Source organism: Ischnura elegans, chromosome 1 (genome assembly GCF_921293095.1).
Source record: "Ischnura elegans chromosome 1, ioIscEleg1.1, whole genome shotgun sequence".
Taxonomy (NCBI): domain Eukaryota; kingdom Metazoa; phylum Arthropoda; class Insecta; order Odonata; family Coenagrionidae; genus Ischnura; species Ischnura elegans.
The window spans coordinates 107,323,107-107,348,173 of NC_060246.1; the positions used below are offsets into that span (position 1 = coordinate 107,323,107).

Consider the following 25,067-nt stretch of genomic DNA (forward strand, 5'->3'; position numbering starts at 1 on the left):
GATAATAATTTGATCAGTCGTTGGTGGCTTATTTCAGAACTTATGTTGGCAGAATGACTTCCTTTCAGACTGTGTTGGCCTCCGTATTTCTTTCTTTACATTTATTCATCGTCCAAGGTTCTGACTCCCTGGCATCGGTTACACAAAACACCTGTGCGGATTATTCATCATCGAAACGGGTCGTGAATGTGATCATAAACAGCAAGAGGGATAAAGATGGAGAGTGGTTGACCACATTCAAAGCCATTCGGTATGACGGAAACCCTGACGATTTTGCGGTGGATGTCACTCAGACTGTACACGACTGCGCTGGAGGAGAAGCCATACAGATTTCGGGTGTTATCCATGGTAAGCTATTGGCGTTTCGGAAGTACATTTATTTATCTCTTGAATTTTAAACTTGAACTTTTTAAACTTGAAGTTTTTAAAGTAGTTGATGGCTTGAGGCGTTACTTTATGGAATTTATTCACATTGAATGAAAATTGAACTATGTTTTTCCTCATAAAATATTTATTCGATCACTGCCATGGTTTCAACGCACTGCGTCATCCTCCGGAGTTTCGTTTACATGCACTTACAATTAGTTTAATTTTCATTCAATTAGTTGTTAAATGTCCTATTTTAACATAGGTTGACCACGTTCGCTTGAGAATTGCGCATATTAGGTGGGGGAATGCAGTCGATGGGTGGTTACATGTAACTTTGGTGAAATTAATAGCAAGCAGCGGGAGTTAAAGAAAATGCTAAAATGTTAACCGGGATTCGAGCCGCGTGATACGAAGTCAAGTCGTTTTTTGAAACGTCGGAAGAACTGGAAAATATCACACGGATCGAAGCCTGAAAAAGATTTTTGTATTCAATTCACTCGGGATATAGATAATAAAAAAGGGAGTAGGATATCACAAGATGATTGAATGGACAAGAAAATTCATTTAATGTGATCCAGTAGACAAATAAGATACAACCAGACATTAAGTAGCCCTTACACTACTCATTGTCAGCCTCAGCCTTGACCAATTACAATGACTTTAAATTTAATTTTTTAGCGATCTATTGTAAACCTTAGTATTATTCATTAATATTGACTCTCGTCTTTGCTCAAAAGAGCACCGTGACTCGTTGGCGTATATTATTATCATTTGTGTACTATTCCATCCATTTATAAATTTTAAATGTCTTATTGACCGGCTTCATTTTAATTTAAATCGCAAAAAAATGTTAGAGTTGTACGATGCCTCTAAGCAACAGGCGGTCGACATCTTAAACGCAAAAAAAAAATCCTCACTTCGGGGAGCCTGTGTAACCAGGGTAAATGGTATGAATGTAGAAAAAATATATCTCTGCTTATTTCCACTCTTTAAATGATTCTGTTTAGATATGACTGTGTTAACGAAGATATAATCATCATTTGAATAATTAAATCGTTTAAAACATTCGATATTAACTTTTTCTTGACTCATCTGCATAATGTATGTTGATTTTAAGGATTCCTTTTTTATAAAATGAACAAATAATGATTAATTTGGACTCGAACCCTCTCAGAACTTCACCGCATCTATCGTGCACAGAATAGACGTAATCGGCCACGGAGCCATGTATTACTTGCACATGAATAGTGAGTTAAGTATGAATCTAAAAGAGAGGAAAAACCTCGCCAGGGAGCCCGTAGGAAAACACTCCGACGGCCCAATGTGTGAGTGGACGTGAGTTTCCTCATTGCATTCCATCTGCTAATCTAAATTCTGCAGGGGCATTTTCCACTGGCGTTTGACTCCAGGTTCGCTAGCTCAGTCGGGCCCGCGTCCGTCCTCGTCGGCTCTTGGTACCGTAAAGGGAAAGGATACAGGTTGCTTTATTGGCCAATAGGGTGGTCCTTATTTTTAAAGTTTTCGATTTTATTTTGGGACGTCCCCCAGTTTTGTTCCATTTGGTGAGAAAATACTTTGTGAAAATTATTTTTGCAATCGGATACCGGGAAAACGTGCCGTATCGTATTTAAAGTTTAGAAATTTTGGTAATTTTGGGCGTTTTTCGGAGATAAGTGAGGATCGATTTCGGATTATTCTATCACCTTTTTGTCTTCTACAACGACTCGTTAAACATTTGAAGAGTGTCAGCTCAAATTTCTTACATTTCTGCCATTTAGTTCCCGAGATATCGCACCGAGAGTGAGCGCGCGCCACCTCAGTCAGACAATTTGGGTGGCACGCGGGTTGCATACTCTCAAATGTTGTTAATCATTCTCACTCATCGTAAAAGCATAAAATTCGTAAGATAAACTTTAAACTTCGTCAATATAACCATGAATGCTATATTTATCACTGTGTATTACCAAAATGGGCTTAGTAGCAGTGGCTTATTCTCCATATTTAAATCTCATATCTAAGTATTCTGTTTAAATTCAGTGATTCATTTCTGATAGCTAATCCCCTGAATGGCACGTGAAGGTGCTTCTACTTGCATGTACTTTTTTTGTAATTGAACAAGCTCTTGGTTTAAACTTATGAGATTTTATTAACTTGCATCAGGAAAAGGTGGGATTAGTTGAGAGTTAATAGATAGGTGGGGGAGGGGCGGCCTTAGGTTTGGTGGATATCCCAGTTTTGATGGATCTTCGACCAGCAGAGGGAGAAGTAGGTAAGGAAGCGAGTGGTTAATTAGGGTAGGAGTGCAGGAGGAGAAAAGAAGGATTGTCGAGGGCACAGGGCACAATAGTAAATGGTACATCATGGGTCCGGGCGTTGACGATTCGGTCATAGGATGATGAATTCCCGGAAATTAATCTCCCTCTTTTCCAACCCCACAAAGGAACTTTACAGTGATATTTCATAGTCACCATCCACCTGTGTGCATTGGCATATTCCTGAAATTTGTTCCAATCAGTCCCACTTGAGAGAAAATTCCCCTGTTTACAGGACACAGTCGCATATATTATGAAATTTGCATTGGAGAAATAAGAAGTAAATCAACCGAGAGAGAACTACAGAGAACTCCTCGAATAAACAGTAATATTTTTGGGCTGTGTTCCTGTTCGAGGGATGTCATTTCGCGCTCCCGGGGCTTTGCATCATGTTAGATAAATGTCCAAAGCTTTGTATTGCCTGACAATATATTTCTTTTTAGCAAGGAATTCCCCATATCGTCATTAGAGGAGAAAATTACTCGTGACGTGAGCCTGTTTGTTGTGCGTATTTACGTGGACGACTGCATTACTTCGCCTAATGAAGAAGAGGCTCCAAGGAGAGATTTATTATTTTACAAGTTATGTCATAAAAATGGAAATGAAATACAAAGGAAAATGTAAAGACAACACGAATGGACATTCTCAACAAAGCACTGTATGCTCGCAATGTAAAGGAAGATAAATATTTAATAACGCAGAAATAAGGTAGCAATTTATTAGAACTTGCGTCCAGAGCAGCAGTGGCGTTACTAGGAGTATGCTTTGGGGGTGATGAGAGGGGATGGGGAAGGGCGACCTCCTACCCCCCTCCTGGGAAAATTTTGGAAAAATGACATTATATGTCAAAACTAGACAATAGTTTTTAATATTATTTTTATTTCTCTGAGGCTTTTGGGGGGGATCTATCCCCCTCCATAATGACGCCACTGCAGAGCAGCCATCTTTCTGGCAGTGAGAAATGGACGAAGACAGCAGCAAATACATCAAGAGTGGAAGCCAACCCAAAGCGTGCGTCGCCACACTCTGCTGTCCTCGATTGGCATGGTAGTTAGTGGGTTTATATGCTTGCGGCTGCATGGTGCTTTTCTTGGAAAACCATTCTTTTTTAATGCGGCCCACTTTTCTTCAGTACATGCATAGTCTTTTTATGGGGGTTGATTCGCTGATCCAGTACGATGCACGGCGCCTTCAATGCCGGGCGTTGAGCCCTGAAGACGCGCCACATGGTCCTTAGTCGCTTCCGCCGTCTGGGCTCTGTAGATAACCTTTTGAAGGTCGATGGACTCCGCAGCAAATACGGCTTCCTTCAACCGCAAATCTCGCATTTCCAACAACATTTGCCCTAGTGACGACTCTTCGAGATTCGTAAACCTACATGTTTCGGCAAGTAGGCGCAAATCTGCCATTAATGTTTGGAAAGATTCTCTGACTAGTAAGAAACTAGTAGTTATAGTATGTAGGTATAGTAAGAGAATCATAGACTCTATACGAGTAAGAAACTCTACTACTGAAATATATATCTATGAACATATGAATAGATTTCTATTCAATTTGATACAGTTAACCAGGGCATGATTATCCTATGACATATTACATATTAAAATCTAACTTGTCTTGCTAAATGCAATTATTTTAATGCGAACACCATATGAATTGAATCCGACGGTAGCGAACAATATAATAGTTTAACCGCGAGAAATTAAAAACAATACAATCTCTGAAAATAATTATTTGTTTTCATTTAGTTGGACTTACGGCAGTTACTGAAATAGCGTATTTTTCTTGAAAACATATTTTAATCTTAGCTGTGATTAATCAGGAAGCACTCTAATTTATTAGAAAATTACTCAGATGATTTTTTCGTCACAAAAACGTGCTATAAAACTTAAAGGGTCATAAGGCCTCGCCCTGTACTAAAGCGATAAAATTGTGATTGTAAATTCCTGTGAATGGGAAACTTCGCGAATGAGATAGTTATTTGATAAGTCATTGGTGGCTTATTTCGAGACGCGCACGCGAGAACTTATTTCGGCAGAATGGCTTCCTTTCAGACATTGCAGGCCTTCGTATTTCTTCCTGTACATTTATTCATCGTCCAAGGTTCTAAACCTTTCTGACATCGGTTATACAAAACACATGTACGGCTTATTCATCATCAATTATTATTATAGTATTCTACCGATTGAGGTAGGTTTCCATGGAGTATTCGAGAAGCGATCTGGGAGCCTCCCTTTCCTTCCAGCACTGCCTTCTTAAATTCACTGTAAGGCCTACTCTCTTTCAATCTATCCAAAAATCCTATTCTTTTCCTTCCCCTCCCTCGTTTCCCTAACATTCTACCCTCCAACACCATTTTCAACATCCCCTCCCCGCTAAGTACTCGCTCCATTCATACCTTCTGTCTCCTGCGAATCTCATCTAAAAGCTGCCTCTCCTCGCCAACCATATCCAGCACTTCGTCGTTCCTTTTTCTCTCCGTCCATTTCACCCTCTCCATTCTTCTCCATACCCACATCTCGAATGCCTCCAATCTTCTCTCGTCTTCTTTCCTCAGTGTCCACGTTTCCGCACCGTAGAGAGCTACACTCCAAATCAAACTCTTCACCAGCCTTTTCTTTAAACTCTTACACAACGATCCTCTCAGAAGCTCCTTCCTGGTCATGAACGCCTCCTTCGCTAATGCTATTCTCTTCCTTATGTCCTTACTACTGTATCCGTTTTCCTCTAACGTACTGCCTAAATAGTTGAATTGCTCAACCTGCCCAATTTTTTCACCACCCACCTTTATCTTGAGTCTCACATTCCTCGCTCGTGATGCTTTACAAAACCGCATAACCTTAGTTTTCTTGTGATTAATCCTCATCCCATACTCCTCGCAACGTTCGTATAACGCATCCACTAGAGCCTGAAGCCCCCTCGCTGACTGGCTGATCAACGCCTGGTCATCCGCGAATCTCACTGATTTGAACATCATTCCTCCCACTTTTATCCCAGTCTCCCTTACCATCTCTTCAGCGTACACGTTAAAGAGCAGCGGCGATAGAGGACAGCCTTGCCTCACACCTCGGCCAATGCTTGCCCACCCAGATTCTCCGTCCGCTTTCCTCACTTGCGCAGTCCGGGCCATATACAGATTACGAATCAGTCGTCTACCCCTCCAATCTACACCCATTCTCTTGAGAATATCCATTAACTTCACCCAGTTCACCCTATCATCATCAATAAGGATCGTAAATGTAATCGCAAACAGCAAGAGGGATGAAGCTGGAGAGTGGTTGACTACATTCAAAGCTCTTCAGTATGATGGAAACGCTGAAGATTTTACGCTGGATGTAACTCAAGACTGTACTCAACTGTGATTTCTGGTGTTATCCATAGTAAGCTATTGGCGCTTCGGAAAAAAATATATTCTTCTCTTGAATTTTATACCTGAACAAAAGTGTTATTTGTTAAATGCCCTATTTTTAACATGGGTTCACCTCGTTCGCTTGAGAATTGCGCATATTTTGGTTAGGAAATGCAGACTATGGGTAGTAAAATGTAAATTGGGTGAAATTAATTGCAAACAGCGGAAGTTTAAAAAAATGCAAAAACGTTAGCCTGGATGCGATATCTCTTCCCTGAAAACATGGAGTACAACCAAATGAGCCTCGGAATCTCATCCACCGGGACCCGTCCGTAAAGGGCCCTCGTTAATATTTTGATGCATACGCACATTGTCACAAGGTGATGATAGTTTGCCTTTTGGGAAGCGAATTGTTAATTGCAATATTATTGGGAAAGTTTTCCGTATGATACCATCGATAAGTGGCATCATCAATTTTGTATGGGTAATATCTGTCACACAAGATGGTTAGGCATACATTGCCAAAATAAAGCCTTATTTTATATTTTTTCTAACCTACCTACTGTACATGAAGTGACAAGTTATTTTTTACAATTTTTTTAATATTCACACCATGTGCCCTGGGCCTGAAGTAAGGATATTTTTTTTTGCGTTTAAGGTATCTACTGCCTTATGCTACGAGCTATCATACTACTCAACATCTATGAGATTCAAATGAAAATGAAGCTGATCAATAGGGTATTTCACATTTATAAATGTATGGAATAATAAATAAAAATATATATAGGCTACCGATTCACGGTGTCCTTTTCAGCAAATTTAATCCATTACTTATCGTTGCATATCCTATGTGCGTGGTGCGGTTGCATTGTCACCGGAATCTCATTAAACATCTTGATGCCTAAGAGCTTCTCGGTCTGAAGGCCATCAGCTGTCTCGATCAGTAGGGTACCATCTCTTAATTTTTTGGCTGATTTCAAGTCACATGAGAGATAACTGGCGAAAAAACGCTTTATCGCAAATGGAGACACCTTTGTGAATGTCTCATTTTCTATGGAACATTTCATAAATAAATGGCGCTTAGACGCGCAGAAAATCTTTACTCCCCCGCCCTGGTTAGGACGGGATCTTTTACGTGGATGAAGAGTAATGGTCTCCATAGAACTATAAAGTTTTTCATCCTCTGGGCTCCCCACCCACCACGTAACCACACATTTGGGACGCCACACGTAGCCACCGAGAGACAAGGCCTACGCAAGCGAGCAGAGAAGGTCGGTGACGTCAGGACGAGTGGGGTTACAAATGTTGTTAGGGAGTTGTTGATGGAAGGATAGTGGCATTGTCGAAGTGGTAAACAGAAGTCGCTTCAATGCGTGAGACGTGAAAATAAAACTATAATTTGAAGAAATTAAATAGGTTTTTAGCAGTGGTTCGTTCTACGGTAGCAGTGGATGTTACTGAAGTTCTACTAAAGTGTAAAAAGTTGTGCAATTAGTATTAACTACCGCAGTGTTTCTGACTGCCGAGGAAATTACAAGACGGGGCCCAAGGTGTCTGTTTTCAATTTCCCGAGCGATCCAGAAGGTTGAGAAAAATCCATTCGTGCCATTATGAGAGAAGAACTTGAGCCAACAAAGAACAATAAGGTACGTATCGTATAATTATAGAGGTATTGATGAAAGTGTGTTCAAAATAATTTTTGGTTTTGTTAAAGATGCCTACTTATTATTTCGATGAAATTGCCGAGTTTAAATTTGAAGGGCATGAATCGATGGATACTTTTAAAGTCTCCTGAGTGATTAAACATTTATTAAACGTTCCTGACTTAGTTATTGGAAGTCTTTTGGCAATGATTGCAGTGGTGAAAAAGTTATTCATTGTTAAATAGGTAATTCGGCATGTTTAATTTAGTCATGAATCCCATTCGGTGGATCGAAGTATATCATTTAATTCAGATTGATATTGCTTTAAGCTATTACTGAAAGGTTCTTAATATGGTAATAAGTAAAGGTAGCACAGTGAAATTACTCAAGTGCATAAAAGATCTTTGTTTTTATGTCACCGTTTGATGTGAATGAAATATTTTCATGATTTAATATAAATATTTACAATTAATCTTGTGGGTTATAATTAAAGAGATGAGGAGTTGAATAGCGGCATTCACTTACTACTTAAAAAAAATTAGAATTTCTTTTAATTTAATTGACAGCAGTCCATGATTTCCTGTACTTGGAAGTGTGTAAATTATTTTAATTTTATTGTTTGGTGGAGTCAAAGAGTGTAAATTTAGTCTAGCTGGCCAAATATTCAAGTAAGTACTTACTTAATTAATTATAAATAAAAGAAGCACGGCCGTGGTATAAAAAATCCAACCGGCTAGAGTAGCATTTATTAATAGCTTTTTTTATTGGAAGGCTTATTGTATTGATCGCAGCGATAGAAAAGTTATTGCTTTCTAGTTAAAAATTTGGGCAATTCGTCAAATTTTATTTATTCATGACTCCTATTTGGTGAATCAATTGTTATTAATTCCTGTAAGCCATAATTCTCGATTATTCATAGTTAAACAAATCTTGTTGTCGGTGATTGTTTTTCGGGTTCATTCCGCGTGGTCTCATATTTTGAGGACGGCAGTTTCGGGCGTGTTCCAGCTCCCGTCTTCGGTTCCAAATGATTGGACATTATCATTGATTATCATTTGTACCCGAAGACGGGAGCTAGAACGCGCCCGAAACTGTCGTCCGCAAAATATGAGTCAATGCTGAATAAACCCGAAAACCAATCACCAAATAACTCACCGCGGAAGCCTCAGTAATAAATATTGTAGTCATTGGTATCCCTATACACGCCTCAGTTTTCTCAAGGTTAAAAATTAAAGGCATGAGGGGTAGAATAGAAAAATAGAGTAGTCTAAAGAATTGAAAATGCTTTAAAATAAATTAATAGTAATTCAAAATATCATGTAATGGGAAGTAAGGGATTACTTTTTATGTGAGCGTAAATATGTAAAATATTTAATTTGATTGTTGTACTGAGACCTAAATAGTGAATTGCATTACTTTTACAGGTGTGTGTGAAGAGAATTTTGCTCCTCATGGCATAATTCGTGAATTAGGGAAGTATGATGAGAGGACAGCGAGATTACTTTCCGCACCATTGAAATGGTCACGACTGAGACGCTGTGACATCCTAACTTCCCTATTACCCCATCTACCTGTCTTCTCAGGCAAGCATACGGGAGAGCCCAGGCAAACGAAGAAAGGTGAAGGAATTTTCTGCATTGGAAGAGGCGGTGGAGGAGAGCATTACGGTGAAGGAGACATACGACCGACAGAATATTATTTCAAGCTTAGTGAATCTTGGAGAAAAGTTCAGTTTCTTGATTTGTGAAATGTTTGGACAGTGGTTCATAAGCATGACTGCATACTTGTTCCGAACACATTATCCTCAACCCCATACCTTGAATTTAGCTCTCTGTTGTGGTAAACTAGGCACGCAATGTTAGTGTTAATTTTGAAAAAGTTCCAATTTTAAAACTAGGGAAGTTTAGCTTACGCAAGAATGTTTATAATGTTGGAATCTGAGGTGAGACTTTCTCCCAAATGTTTTGATCTGCCTCTTGTGGTAGATATAGCAGTGACTCCTTAGTCATTGCCTCTGATTACTGAAAATCTGTCATGCCAGACAGTGATCCCTGTTATTACTTTATTGGCGAACACCTGTCCTTGAAATATGTTAACAAGCCTGATTATTCCACAGATATGTAGATATTTAGTGCAATTCTTCCCTCTCTCTCTATCTCTCAACTTCTGCTTAAAAGTCAAAGTACCAGGGAAATTTGTGCAGCCGCATTTGAGAATGTCCGCTGCGATGTGTACAATTACACTTGAGTTTTGATGATAATAATAAACATGTTAATACGCAACTGTTGACATCCTTATTTATGCATCACCTCCACTCCCCTATGACTTTTATTTTTAAACAGGTCCATGGTATCCAGATAATCAATTTCGGAGAGGAGCTCGTCAATTAAGTGAGATGTCTAAAGCTACCGGAGTGATATACTGAGAATTTTGGTTAAGCCTTTGCCAGCTACTTCATTCCGATCAGATTTTAAAACGTATTAATTAACGTCTCGTGGAATAATTTATCATATAATTGGAGAAAACTAATGAGCTGTTGCTTTTCAAAGGATTCCCCGCAGCAAAAATGTGTTACTGAACAAGAAGTTCGAGCATTGCGTTTGCTTACTTTCGGTGGTTTAGTTTGCAATCGTAAATATATAAGGACGTTAAGAGCTGAATAAAGTAAACCTGAAATATTTGTGGTAAATATTTTAACGTAGTAAAGTAAATGCGATAATTAGAAAGAATTACGTTCACTCCAGTTGCGATCGTTCAAGCGAACGACGAGTGGCAATAATCTAACCCTTCTCGTCGTGACGTCACGGCTGGTTGCTCAGGCCTTGTCTCTCGGTGGCTACGCGCCACACCGGTGTGGTCGCCAGGGCTACCCAAGAGATATGGAACCTTCGATAGGCGGTCTCATTCGGGTTAGAACCTCCGGCGCGGGGGCCCTCCTAATGACCCGTTTACACTACGATCGTATCGACGTTGATCGCAACTACGACGAGTTTACACGTCTAAAAGTTACCATCGTAACTCAGTGTTGCCCTCGTTGTGGAATTGTGTCATATAACAACTGACGACGTGACTGCGTGAGGAAATTGAAATCCTGGAAATTAAGAAGCAAAAGAATATTTATGTTTTATGTGCTAAAACTAAAGCTAGACCGAACTGTCGGTAACACTTCGAAGAATGTAGGATTCATTATGGGAATCTGTCCAAAGTTTAACAATATTCATGCGGTAACACAGTAGATATGTCGCTTTGCTACGTTCCAAATTGGAATATATTTTTAACTGGTCACCTTTTTATAATATCGACTCCATTCGGCTTGAACGTGTCCAAAATAAATTTTTCTAATTAAATAATCACGATTTAGGATTCTTACTGTCTGACAACAACTGTTACAACACTTCATATCTTCAATCCCTAGTCATCTTGAAAACCCTTGCACGACAGACGATCCTCCAACAACGCCCTATTCCTCTACAAAATTATCAATTACTATTTAGATTTTTCCTATCTCCTTTATTAGTAAATTTTAATGGATCCCGTCCCAACTATACAAATCCTCACCTGCTTGTTATTAATTACCATAGAGTAAATTATGTCTTCAACTGCCAGCTATCCAGAATGATGAGGAAAAACTCAACCTAGTCATAACAGTCTGTGAAGCCTTTAAGAATCTATATTCTTCGGGAGAATATGTCAAAACATTCAAGAATATTCACGCATTAAAGGCAGTACATATTGTTATTATTATTTAACTAGAAAAGGCTTATTTTTCGGGTGAATTTGGTACAAGTTTTCATTTCTCCATGTCTTCATCTAAATGTTAATGTTATTTGTGGCAAATTTTACCGTGAAATCCTGTATACAACGATTTTAATTGGTTAATATTTTGTGTATGTTTGTTATTTTCTATCATCTATGAAGTATAATGTAAGGATACATACTTATGGGTTAACCTGTAAATAAAGAAATACATAAAACTGGTATAGTATAGAATATCCGATATCATTTGCTAAATAGAACATTAGAAAAGCTTTCCTCTAACGTCCTTCCATTACCTGCTCCATAATGTCTTCAATCCGTTGCTATGTATATTGTAACATAATGTAAACAAGCCAACATGTTGTTAGCTTAAATAATTTAAAATTAACAATGGTAGTGAGGAGGCAAGAATGGTAGTGAGGGACGCGGAAAGAAAATACACAAGGGAGAGTCGTGGGTTGAGAGAGCTACGTAGAAGACGTGTTTTATAAGATCGGCAGAATAAGAAAAAAAGAGAGGACGCAAAGAAAAAGGAGGCGACCACTAGAGAGAGAACCGATAGAAGGAAGGACGCGTGAATAAGAAAAGGTGGAAAAAGATCGAGAAAGGGATCGTGGAGGAAGATATCAGGCAGAGAGTGAAGTTGTGGAGTACTGTACCAACCGGCAGCGTTTGAGTGGAGACGCGAGCAGTGAATCCGATAAGTAGACTTGAATCTTCTCCTTATATATACAACCGCATGTATAACCACTCACTCACTCATGTATACTACTTCCCGACCACTTCCAGAAGAGCTGGAGAGTTGAAATTTTGTACACAGGTGGGGGACCGGAAATGGTCCCGAGGAAAATTCCGAAAACTCAAAAAAGTCGATTAGTTTTCGAGATATATCGACTTGAATTAACATGGGAGCCTTATGGGACTAAAACGTTTTTCTTTTTATTGCGTATTCTGAGGAAAATGAAATTCCTCTGACGGAAACTAGATTTTTTGGTTGATTTTTTGATGTGGTTGTCATTGCGATATTTTGATAAAAAGTATTTTTTATGATTTTTTGAAAATATCCTATGATTTTCTTACGGTTCTATCTTTGGAATATTTTTTACTAACTTGCAATAATCGTAGGACAAATTCCTTAAATTGCAAGATACTAGATTTTTTGCTTGAATTTATGGCTATCTTGGAATATTCGTAAGTCGAAAGAATTCCGAGGAATAAACGATTTTCCATTGTTGAGATGACAATTTTTTAACTCGGATTTCGGCCTTGAGACATGTGCCATATGAAAATTTGGAATCTTCTGGAAAAACCGTGAGGGTACGAAGTACCCTCAACGAAAAATATCCTGCACATGAAAAATCATTGTCGCCACTATTTTGTGAAAGACACGATCTTGAATAACTTGGCAACCGTTCAAGCTAGACAAATGAAAATTTTCAGGGTAAATCTGTTATGAAAAAAGTCAACTTTTACAATGGTGGCCATCCCACCTGATCGATTCATGTGAGAGTTATATCGATACCAATCTCCTTGGATACGCTTTATTCGCTAATAACTTTTTTTTTATTCAAGGTATGAATACGAAATTCAAATGTAATACTACTGCTAACGTGCTTAATCAGACAAAAGTTAAATCCAGCGGATCGAATGATTAGAAGCGAAGTTATTATCGATCCAAGTGTGCATTCGATAGAGCCCTACTTCACACTTATTTACATAGTTACGGGGATAAAAGTTTTAACAGAATGCTTAGATAGCAATGTTCTCTACATGCATATGAACTATTTTGATAAGCAACGTTTCTTTATAAAGATATATCGAACTGAAATAATATCGATAGGTCTCATTTTCTCATTTGCTATTTAACGTACTTGTCCGAAATTTTCAGGATAGTACGTGATTGGTGACTTTAGATTTCTGTTATCTTTTGGTCTCCATGGCAACCATAGTTTTAACTTTATGCCGAATATAATTCTAATGTAACGCAAATGGGAATATACTAAAATTGTTTTATACAAGTTTCCCCTTTTGCGAGATTAATAAAAATATATGGGCATAATCATTGCCATATAGGTCACAATAATCAATGATGCACATTCCGCTTGACCCATTTTCCTGCAAGAAAAATCGAATCGAAGATGCTGGAATTCGATTTTTCCCTTATATCTCTTTTATTTAATTAGGCAAGGGACTGAAACTCTCACTGGTAGATAAAAATAAGGTACAAAACAAGATATAAGTTAAAGAAAACTAATGCATTTGTTACAGTTGAAGTTATGATCGATAAAACTGTACATTTTATAGATATCTTTTGCAGACCTGTTACTGTAGTTGTTGGGATAGGGATTTTCACGGTATGCTAGAAGGCAACGTTCTATTAATACATGTAAAGAATTTTTGCAGAACTACATTCACTTATCAAGATATGTCGATATGAAGTTATATCGATAGGTGTCATTTTCTCCAACCATATTGACCGTACCTGCCCGAAATTTTTGCCTTTTAGTGCGGTGAAGTGCAAGGTATTTATAGTAAGTCCATCTTTAGTCAACACAATTAAACTGGATGATTTACCCACGCGATTAAAGATGTCACGTACAATTGTGTCCGTGTGGAAAACATGGTTTTCCCATATCTAAGCCACAAACAGAAATACTTTGGCCTCGAGACTTATTTACTGTCATTGCGAATGCGAATCTTATTGGAAATTGAACCCATTTTTATTCAATTGGCACATCTGTCGGATTCGTGGTAGTAATACATACATACCTTGGAACATGCCATTTATAATTTAGTGTCATAGAAAGAAATTGTAAACGACATAAACAATACTGACGGACGTCAAGAGAACAGCAAGCCAAAAACGCTATAATTTCAGCATTTTAAGAGAGATATGGATATGAATTCATATCGATAGGTCTCATTTTCTCCTTTGCTACTGACCGTACCTGTCCGAAATTTTAGAGGGTAGTACCCCGATTGGCATTACAAAATTTCAGTTGACTGTATTGCTTCTAGGAAGACACTGTTTCGTGTTATACCGAAAATTAATTTCAATGTAAATTAAATAGGGATATAATAAAATCGTTTTATATCAGTTTCCTCTTTAGCGAGACTACGAAAAATATAAGAATTTAGTCCTTACCATAGAGGTCACATTTAGCAATGATGGACATTCCAATTGGTCTATTTTCAAGCAAGAAAAATGAAATCGAAAATCCTGAAATTCGATAAATGACACAACGTGTTTAAATAACGGGGAGTGGGGGGCTTGGTGCTCCCTGTCGGCGGCCGATCACATGGCCAACCAGCAACGAGACGGTTTTTTTTATCCCCGCTGCGTGCCTTACCGCTAACCCTTAGCCGACCTCGCTTTTCCATTCGGCTTCTTATTAATTATTATAATATGCATTCCATTGGCAGTTTAATGTGATAGCCAATATTGAGACCTAAGTAAATAAATTATCACGTGTTGAAGTTGAGGTTAGTTTCACGGATAAATACCATTGGCACCTGTGAAGAGGGTCAATGAGAAATGAATCAACCCTTCTTTCTTGGGTACACCCTCAACTTTTCCTCGTTCGTTTCGACGTTTTCGTCTGGACGTGGACAATATCCCGTGTGAGCTTCTGAAGAATCTAGAGAAGGATAGTAAGAAGAGGTTTTTCGAACTAATACGTAGGATTTATGAGGAGGGATGTTGGTCGAAGGATTTCGTGAAGATGGTTCTAATTCCGTTACCGAAAAAGAAGAATACTGTGGAATGTGGAGATTATAGGACTATCAGCCTAATATCACATGCGGCGATAGTGGTCCTGAGGATATTGAACAGACGAATGGAGGCAAGGGCAAACGAGTATTTGGGCGAAGATCATTTTGGTTTTAGAAAAGGAAAGTCAACTCGTGATGCAATTGCAATAATGAGGTCCCTCGTGGAGAGGAACCTAGAATATGATCAGGACGTATATGTCTGTTTCGTGGATTTTGAAAAAGCGTTTTTTAGGGTGAACTGGGTAAAGTTAATGGCTATCCTCAAGATAATAGGTGTAGATTGGATGGATAGACGGCTGATTCCTAATCTGTATATGGTCCAGACTGGGCAAGTGAGGGCAGCGGACGAAGAATCTGGGTGAGCAAGCATGGGCCGAGGAGTGAGGCAAGGCTGTACTCTATCGCCGCTGCTCTTTATCGTGTGCGCTGAAGAGATGGTAAGGGAAGCGTGGGATGAGTTAGAAGCTGGAGTGAAAGTGGGAGGAATGATGTTGAAATCGGTAAGGTTCGCGGATGATCAGGCGCTGATTAGCCAGTCAGCGAGGGGACTACAGGCCCTAGTGGATGCGATAGAGGAGCGGTGCGAGGAGTATGGGATGAGGATTAATCACAAGAAGGCTAAGGTAATGCGGTTTTGCAAAGCATCGCGAGCGAGGAATGTGAGACTCGAGATAAAAGTAGGCGGGGTAAAACTTGAGCAGGTGGAGCAATTCAACTACTTGTGCAGCACAGAGGAAAACGGACACAAGCACGTCGGGACATCGGGATGCGAATCGCACAAGCAAAGAGAGCTTTCATGAACAGGAAGGAGGTTCTGAGAGGATCGTTACATAAGAGTTCAAAGAAAAGGCTAGTGAAGAGTTTGATCTGGATCGTAGCTCTCTACGATGCGGAAACGTGGACACTGAGGCAAGAAGACGAGTGAAGATTGGTGGCATTCGAGATGTGGGTATGTATGGAGAAGAATGGAGAAGGTGAAATGGCCGGAGAGGAAAAGGAACGACGAAGTGCTGGATATGGTTGGCGAGGACATGGAACTTTTAGATCAAATACGGATGAGACAAGATATGGATGGGAGGAGTACTTAGCGGGGAGGGGATGTTGAAAATGGTGTTAGAGTTTAGAATGTTAGGGAAACGAGGGAGGGGAAGGAAAAGAATATGATTTTTAGATATATTGAAAGGGAGTAGGCCTTACAGTGAATTGAAGAGGGCTGTGCTGGAAGGAAAGGGAGGCTCCCAGATCACTTCTTTAGTACTCCATGGAAACCTACCTTAGTCGGTAGAATACTATAATAAATGTTATTTAGCATCATAATTTATTTAAAATTTTATAAATACATCTATTAAAGACGAGATGATTCTACATATTTACCATGAAAATAGTTAACAATTTCTTACATTTCAGGGAACAGGAAAAACGTATCTTTCTATGATACACTTACTTTTCATCCAAAATGTGGAAGCAATGCAGGGATCAGTGACGATCGGAAATCGGTAAAGAAAATAAGGTGTGTATCCGCGCTTTCTCTATTAATTGAATGAACGCGTTTAAGTTACAATTTTAGCACGGGAATGGAAAATTGTGACATATTTTGCAAAAACATTGTTCCTCAAATTTACTTTTTTATAATGAGCATCTTATACTGTAGAAAAATTTACCTTGCAGTGACGGAGTTCCATTGAATGGAGTAGTTTTAACTAACAGGCCACTCAGACGGAATGAACTGTTTGAAGTGAGACTGGATAAAAAGCTAAAAGCATATTCCTACTCTCTGGGTTTAGGAATAACTTCATACACGCCGGACAACATCAAAGTTCCCGATCATATGTTTAATTTAAAGTAAGTTCATCATGCTTTACCAAGTTAGTTATTTACACCATATTCGTGTGGTATTTTATAAATCGATAGTTTGGTTTATAGTTTAACTTTTATTACATTTTTACTCCATTATCAAATTCCAGAATTATGTACAATAGTTAAATAAAATAATAGCAATTCTTTATTATTTAAACCCATCGAAAGTGATTAAACATGTCCGAATAGGTGAATGGTTTGAGTCTGGCTTTTCTTTAGCTACAGGAAAAGTTTTTTTTAGGGTTAATTTGATGCTTATATTTAAGGGAAGACCCTATCCAGTTTTTGTAAATTTTGTTCGTAATTCTGAGCATTTAGTAGATGGGTGAGTTTCTACTATTTTAATTATAAATAATTTGACTGGAGTTAAATTGAGCATATTAGAAAAAAAAAGATCTTACCGAACAGTCGTAATACCTACAAAAGCCATTCACTTTTATAATCATTCATTTTAAACTGAAATTCCCCGACTTTTCTAGGCCTCACCAGCTATACTTCCATTTCTTAAGAATTTGGCAATAGGTATGTCACGGAATAGCGAAATATCTTTTCGGTAGATGATCATGTGATTAGTTGCGATCAAATGGCGCCTGAACGGCTATTTATGTAAATTTACCACATAAATATGAACTTTAAGAGATTTGGAGATCCAACGCAGAGACATTATGTGATTAGATTGTTCAAATATGGGAAATATACCAAGTCATGAGAGCATGAGGAAAAAGCACCTCCAGATTTCCCTGGATTTTTATGAATTTCCACAGACATTTGAATTCCATGATTTTCCTAAACTATTCAGGTTTTCCAGAAGAGTGGCCACCATATTTTGCATCTCTCATTATACTGAAAACTTAAGCAACATTAGGCCCGTTCTCTTGATACTTTACCAAGTAACAGAACACTCACGCATATAAATTCAACATGCATGAGCCCAATGTATGAGGTGGTTTTTATTAAAAATTGTGGAAAACAATTCATTTGTCAGGTTTCAAAAACGTTTGGAGGTGCCCATTTAATATCTGATTCCAAAACACTGATCTATGTTATTGCTCTCATATCCAAGAGGGGCTTGGTACATTATTCAACTTAACGTGTTCTTTTCCACTAGATTTAGTGCAAAATCACTGAGTCTTGGCGAATCGATTAGCTGCTTTCGAATTTTTTTCACACACTTTATTTACGTTCACAGATCAGTTTTTGGCCGTTTCAGGACCAAGCTCAGTGTTGAATTGCAATTCTCTCTATCTTTCATCATTCTCTGATAGTGCACGCCCAACGTTTTAAAATTTAGCCAAGCCATAGTGACTAAGACAAAAAGTTAATACCAACATCCATCGTTGTCCGGTGGAAATGAACTTTTAATCACAACATTGTCCTTTCGTTTCGGAAATCTATGCAGGAAAGGAAAGCTATACCTCACGGCAACTATAAATCATTTTATTAATCTCCTATTCACAACTCAACCGTACAAAGTGCCTTTTTATTTAAGTACTGAAATTAATTGATTTAATCAACTAATATTTTTGCATTATGTGAAAAGGAAGAAAAGTTGGTGAAGTTGTGAAGGTTTTCTCTCGTAACATCTACGTCACTTCAAAAATATGTGTTGAAAATACTAATTTTCACTAAGAAATAATTGCATTTGCAGGTCTGGAAACTGGATGTACTATCACTCGCATATATATAAAGATGGAGGAACTGCTGTGACAAATTATGGAAGAAATATTAATAATTTGGAGGTATGCTTTATTCTCTATTACCACCACTAAATAAAAGTCTACTTTATACAATAAAATACGTGCCAATAAAGATGAAGAGTAGATTGTTCAGTTTTTGGGACTAATGCCAATTCAACGAAACAATTTAGCGGCTAGAAACTAGCAAATAGGCACCATGCATCGAGAATAATCCTTTAAAAAGTAGGCATAATCATAATAGCAAAATTTTCATTAACATGAATATTGCTTGTGTTGAGGTGTTGGATTTAATTATTACGATATTTGGCAGGTACGCATACCCGAGAGAACTCGTACATTATAATAAAGTGGTTAATTTTCCAAATACAAATTAAATCAATGCTGGAAAGTATTTCCAATGATTCCAAAAGCACAAGAAGTGCTTCTATCTCATTTCCAGAATCTTTGAAAGGGGGAAAATGTTTGCTTGTCTCCATCCCAAAATCCTAAGGACAATGTGTCTTTGCTCGGGCCTAGTAAATCATTTATCTGAAATAAAAGTACACCTTCAATAAAAGACGCAGTAGATTTATTAAAAGCTCCAGCCTCAATGGTAGCTACGGAAGAAACGTTCCAGGCGAGGCCTATCAGTGAATTTGTGTTCTGTTTATTGGTGTCACTATGTTTTCTGAACTCATATCCAATTCACGACTCAAATTAGCATGGTAAATATTTATGAGAGAATGTAGCAGCATAGGTAGGCAACCTTTTGAGATGGGGAAGAGCCAAAAGTTATGCATCCAGTTGCGCAGTTACATTTGGACAGTGCTTTAATTTGATGCGTAGTTTTCCGCGGCGTTGTCTAGATGATGTCTCCATGTTTCTGGGTTTCACCGCGTGGATTTTGCCGTGGACATCGACCTGAAGACGCCGGTTGGAATACCGGAGAAACTGTCGTCACAAAGAAAATCCACGCGGTGAAACCCAGAAACATGGAGACATCAGTGCTTTAATTTGACAACCGGCAATGTAATTGTTATAACGACTGTTTATCCTCTCCCTTTCCTAAATTCATGGTTTTCCTCCTGTTTGCAATGTTTTTTGAGGTTGGAAAATAAAATAATTATTTTTTGTGCATTTAACTAGAAGGCCGTTAATTGACGTCGAAAGAGGCGCATGCGAGCCGCAGCATGCCGGTCCCTGGCCTAGTGAGTTGAGCATTTGGTTACTGATCAAAGGGTCCTTGGATCAAATCTCAGGAGACACATTCGCGCATTTGCACAAGTTATAATCCTCGAGGTGAGAGGTGCCCGAAGGATATGAACAGGCCCTGAATATATGAAATTCGTATGCCGAAATGTATTTGTTTTTGAGACACTTCATAGCGGTCGACAGAATTATTCAGTCATTGCTGATAGAAAATTACCGCCAAGAATGAGATCCATTGCTATCCGAAGAGCTTCGAGTTAAGGTCATTTTGAGAAATTTTCGAAAAAAAACCTTCCTCAATCTTGAACTGCAAGTAATGATGGTAGTAGGATGGTGCCATGTATGGAACACATATAGGGGTTGATAAATTGCTCCTAACATCATGGCTGAATGTGGTTTTCTGGTGTTTTGGCTTAGAGGAAATCAGTGAGCATTTTGGAAACCCATCAGGAAAAAATCTTACGATAGCCTAGAAGTACCCTATGTCTTGAAATTTTAGGAAATTCATCAGAAAATACTTTCTTCAAGAGACGTCTCTTCTGACGAATTTTGTTTTACCGACTTTACTTACGAGGCCATCTTACTGGCAATAGAAGGCCGACCACTTAAAGTTCCATCATAGACATACATCCTTTCGTAATTCTTACCCAATTTCTCCCCACTCCAACAAATCTTGGCATTTTCAACGAAAACGTCAAGAATGTGACGATTACTTTCGGCCGGTTTATGCTTCTTGGGTTCAAAAACTGAGTTACGGAACGGATATCTCCATTGGCATGTTCAAGAATGTCGCTAACCATTATAAATAAACGATAATTAGCATTAATTTTAGTAGCCGAAATACCATAAATAAAATCGCAATACGAATTAATAGTAAGTAAATCATAATAAAATAGCATATAAAAATAGATAACTTGGAACGCCTAAAATAAATCAATATTTAAATCGGGGTAGTTCAGGACACCGCACAATATTAAGTTACAATAATTGACGGGGGAGTCAAGAGATTAGTGGTGGATAGTGGAATTAAGATAAAAAATCACGTGAAGAAAAAAAAGGACAAAAGTCGGGAAATAATGACAGCAGCAAGCGGAGACTTGACGGTATCAAAGTGACGAAAGAGGAACTAGTGATTTATAGACAGGAATCCGGTAGGAGATCCAAGAGAAAAACCATACGGCCCAGAAATCTGAAAATAAGGAAGGCAGACCGCGATCCCATACTTACACCTAGAGGGATGAAGTCAGAAACCCTCAGCAACCGATGAGTATAGCCACCAAGGGTAATAAAAGAAAGAATTACGAGTAGTGGAGACTGCTGTACCACGGAACATTTTTTCAAATTTTTTATATAAAGCAAAATATATTTATTGAAGTTTATACTTTATCACAGTGTAAATTTTTCTTACAGGTTCTAATGAGTTTTTAACATTATATTGTGACTTAAAAGCGGTCAAGTTTCTCAGAAGGCTGAAGAATGATCGTAGGTTTTCCCGGCGTACTGAATTGTGGAAGGCTACACGGGATTTCCACCGGGTCAGGTTCTCCAACTCCATCTCGGCCGACGTTTCGATGGGCGAGTTGTCCATCGTCTTCAGGGCATGTCGAGTCTTGAAAATCGTCCTCCTTATATATGGAAGACGATTTTCAAGACTCGACATGCCCTGAAGACGATGGACAACTCGCCCATCGAAACGTCGGCCGAGATGGAGTTGGAGAACCTGACCCGGTGGAAATCCCGTGTAGCCTTCCACTTCTCAGAAGGCTATTTAATTTTACTGCTAACTTATGGCAGGGGGCAGTGTTGTGAGACACTACGGTTCTGATGGGTATTTCAGGTTTATGAGTCTTGGGTAAGCCGAAAAATCTAAGTGGCAATGGGTTCATGTTTACCAGCTTCCACTTTTCTTCAGCACTCAACACAATGTTGCATCTCGACATAGAATCTTTAAGGCGTTTTTGATAATAATTCCACGCAACGCTAAGATTTTATCATTTAATGTGTGTAATTTGTTTAGACTTACCCATTCTTTTTATCATAAAAAAAGAATGGGTAAGCTGAGAGGAGGAAAGAACTCTAAAGAAACTGACCAATCACAGACGACCTGACCTCCCCAACGGTGTATATAAGCCCGGCAATAACCAGGTCTATCATTCGCCCTGAAGACGATGGCAGAGAAGGCCATCGAAACGTTGGCAGCAATGACCATCATTACCCGGCTGATTTCCCGTGAAGATTTGATTTTGTGGAATATTGCTATATCTATGATAAAAACACTAATGGAAATTTCCACACTATTTAATTTAAAACTCAACGACCGACCTCACCAACCAACCAACCACCACTCAACTCTGGTTAAAACCAACGACCACTCAACACTTTGTGTCATTGTCAAGGAAATTGTCATTTTCGACCTTGAAAATGACACAAAGTGTTGAATCCATGGTCGATCGTTGAGTGTTAAATTAAATAGTGTGGAAATTACCATTTGTGTTTTTATCATGGACTCCGACAAGTTTTTCTAAAAACATTTTTTTTCTCTATTACGCTATTGCACACCACACATATTTGAAAATCAAAATTGTTTTTGTCCTATTATGTTATTTTTAATGTTTATAAATCAGCACCATCCGCCTCTTGAAGAGTTGATGGTAACCCCAATGCAGGTCTACCTAAGGGGTAACTATTTTTACTTTATTGATTTATTTATGACATATATGTACTTTGAAATCCATGAATAAGTGGAATAAATAATATTATTACCTAGAAATTACTCCACTGATTGTGTTTTCATCAAGTCCCGTCTAAATATGAAATTCCTAACATCAATCAAAAAGATTTAACGCATTGTCCGCATGAAGACTCCAATTCTTTGCAATGAAACATTTGCTGTCTATACTTTCAGGTTGGAGACCGCATTGGATTATATGTAAATAGTGGGGGGACACTACACTACGTCATCAACGGCCTAGACCAGGGTCCTGCAGCATCAAACATCCCCAATGTGGTATACGGAGTTTTTGAGTTGTATTATAACTCAGCCGAAGTCACTATCTTAGATCCAAAACCTCAAAATGTCGATTAGAACTATTTTTACTCCAAAACAGTCTACGGAAATAATGGAAAACTTTATTTGCAAACTTATGTTGATTGTAAGAGGCTGTTTCCTTGTGTCTGAGTTCCATTTATTTCATGGGGCATGATTAAAAAGATATGAGATCACTACAATCAAATTGCTTCGATTCAATTCCGTCAAATGTGCTTTCTATGTCTGTTGTAGATTCTTTGAAAGGCAAAAACCCATTAAGTATATTTACAATGCAAGAGGAGGATCAGGAAAAATTATAAGTGACATTAGGGACTATTTCTACATCGGAAATAAAGACATTCATTTCACCAAAATAAAGTATTTTTTGTTTTATTGGTACGACCCTGTAAGTAAGGAATTAAATTACGCTGGTAATCACTCCTGACCATGAAGAAATTCGAGATTTATTATAGATATCACCCCAGAAATTCGTACAGCGTTAGAGTGAGTGGCTATAATTTAAAAAAGAAATGAGGTGAACCATAACCTACCAAAAAATCAATTTCTAGAGCTATTTTACCTAAGCTGTGGACACTACATATAACCGAATCAGGCACCCGCTAGATGCAGTGGCGGATTCAGTGGTGGGGGAACAGTAGTAGAATTGAGTGTTCGGGTTCGTCGACGGCGTCGGTCATTCTGCACCACTGCTCACTCATTTGATTCAAATCGTTCATTCAAAGGGTCGTAAATGCATACTTTATTTACATAAAATATGAGGGAATTTTTATATTTTATTATACAGACCAATTTCCATGAGAAATAAAATTAGATTATTCAAATTAGTAGGGCGGTCTCCTAGACGGGAGTCGAGGTCCTCCCCACGTCGCGGCCTCGGCTTCTCCATGGGAGGACCGGTCTCGTCGCGACCGCGTCTGCATTTGTGCTAGGAGAAAAGGATCAGAGAGAAAAAGCCGTCGACTTTACAAAGATTTTATTGGTTCAAAAAAGTACAAAAAATGGTCGCCGAATCTTCGGCGAAGCTTCTCCCGACAGCGGCTTCCGGCGCCGGCGGCTACATCCGGCCACGGCTTACGTCTGGCAACGTGGATGCCCGGGGGACTTGTCCGGCGACCCGAATTGCTCCTCTTCGGCTCCCGGACAAGACGCAGGATGGATTAAAATCACGCTGTGAAATGGTCAGCACCTTCTTGTGCCAGTAAATACCATTGCAATTCCATAGCAAAATAAAAGCCATGATTAAAAGATTAAGGGTATACAAAAACATGAACTGCGTCATGGGTGATCACCGCCGAAGTCCGTTCTTCTACGTCTTTTTTTTTTTGGCTTGGAGGATTTGTCTATGAGTGACTTTCGTCTTCCTCCATTGACTCCGGTTGATCAATTTTGCCTTTGAAGATGCCGGAGGTGCTTGGAGGTGGCGTAACTTCACGCTTATTTTGCATGACGCCGGTGGTGTTTTTGGGTGGGTTCCCTTTAGGGGAGCCCACAGCGGTGGAGTTGTTATTTTTAATAGCCAGTTTTGATGCATTATCCGGTTTGGCCAGTTCTCTGGTATTATTTTCATTTTTTGACATATTCTCCGTTTGCGCCCCAAATGAAACCTTCGCAACTGCTTGTTGGACAACCTAAGCGAAGGATTTGGATCAGGTCGGGGCAGTCATCGACCTGTACTTCTTTCTTGCGTCGAAATATGTGCTTATCTCTGTGATATTAATAGCAGTAGTATGCAAGTTTAGGGTGCGTCGACGGCTAGGTCATTTCGCACCACTACTGTGTCATTTATTTACAAAACTTATGTAGAAAGAGAGCCACTGCATATGGTGGCTTCGTACAAAGACTGAGCATAATTAGATTTTATTTGAAATATTTATTTCTTTGAGGAACTGAAATGTATAATTTAAGTTGGTGTAATGGTCTCCTAAAAGGGCTCCCAGTTCTCCCCCTAGATTAATCCGTCTTCGCGCGTCGCGGTACTTAACACAATCTATCAGGATACGTCTAATATTTAACGGGCACATACATTCATCACATTGGGGAGGTTCTTTCTCTTCAGTAAAAAGATACGCATGGGTC

General features: G+C 38.7%; 1 protein-coding gene across 1 annotated transcript; it reads left to right on the forward strand.

Annotated features, from left to right (window-relative positions):
• Positions 1–23,344, forward strand: LOC124153418 (neuralized-like protein 4). The gene is made up of 5 exons (XM_046526559.1): positions 1–348; positions 16,608–16,710; positions 16,869–17,042; positions 18,706–18,796; positions 22,848–23,344. The coding sequence occupies exons 1-5, from the start codon at positions 54–56 to the stop codon at positions 23,025–23,027; spliced, it is 843 nt and encodes a 280-aa protein (XP_046382515.1). The 5' UTR covers positions 1–53; the 3' UTR covers positions 23,028–23,344.
• Positions 23,345–25,067: the final 1,723 nt, after the last annotated feature.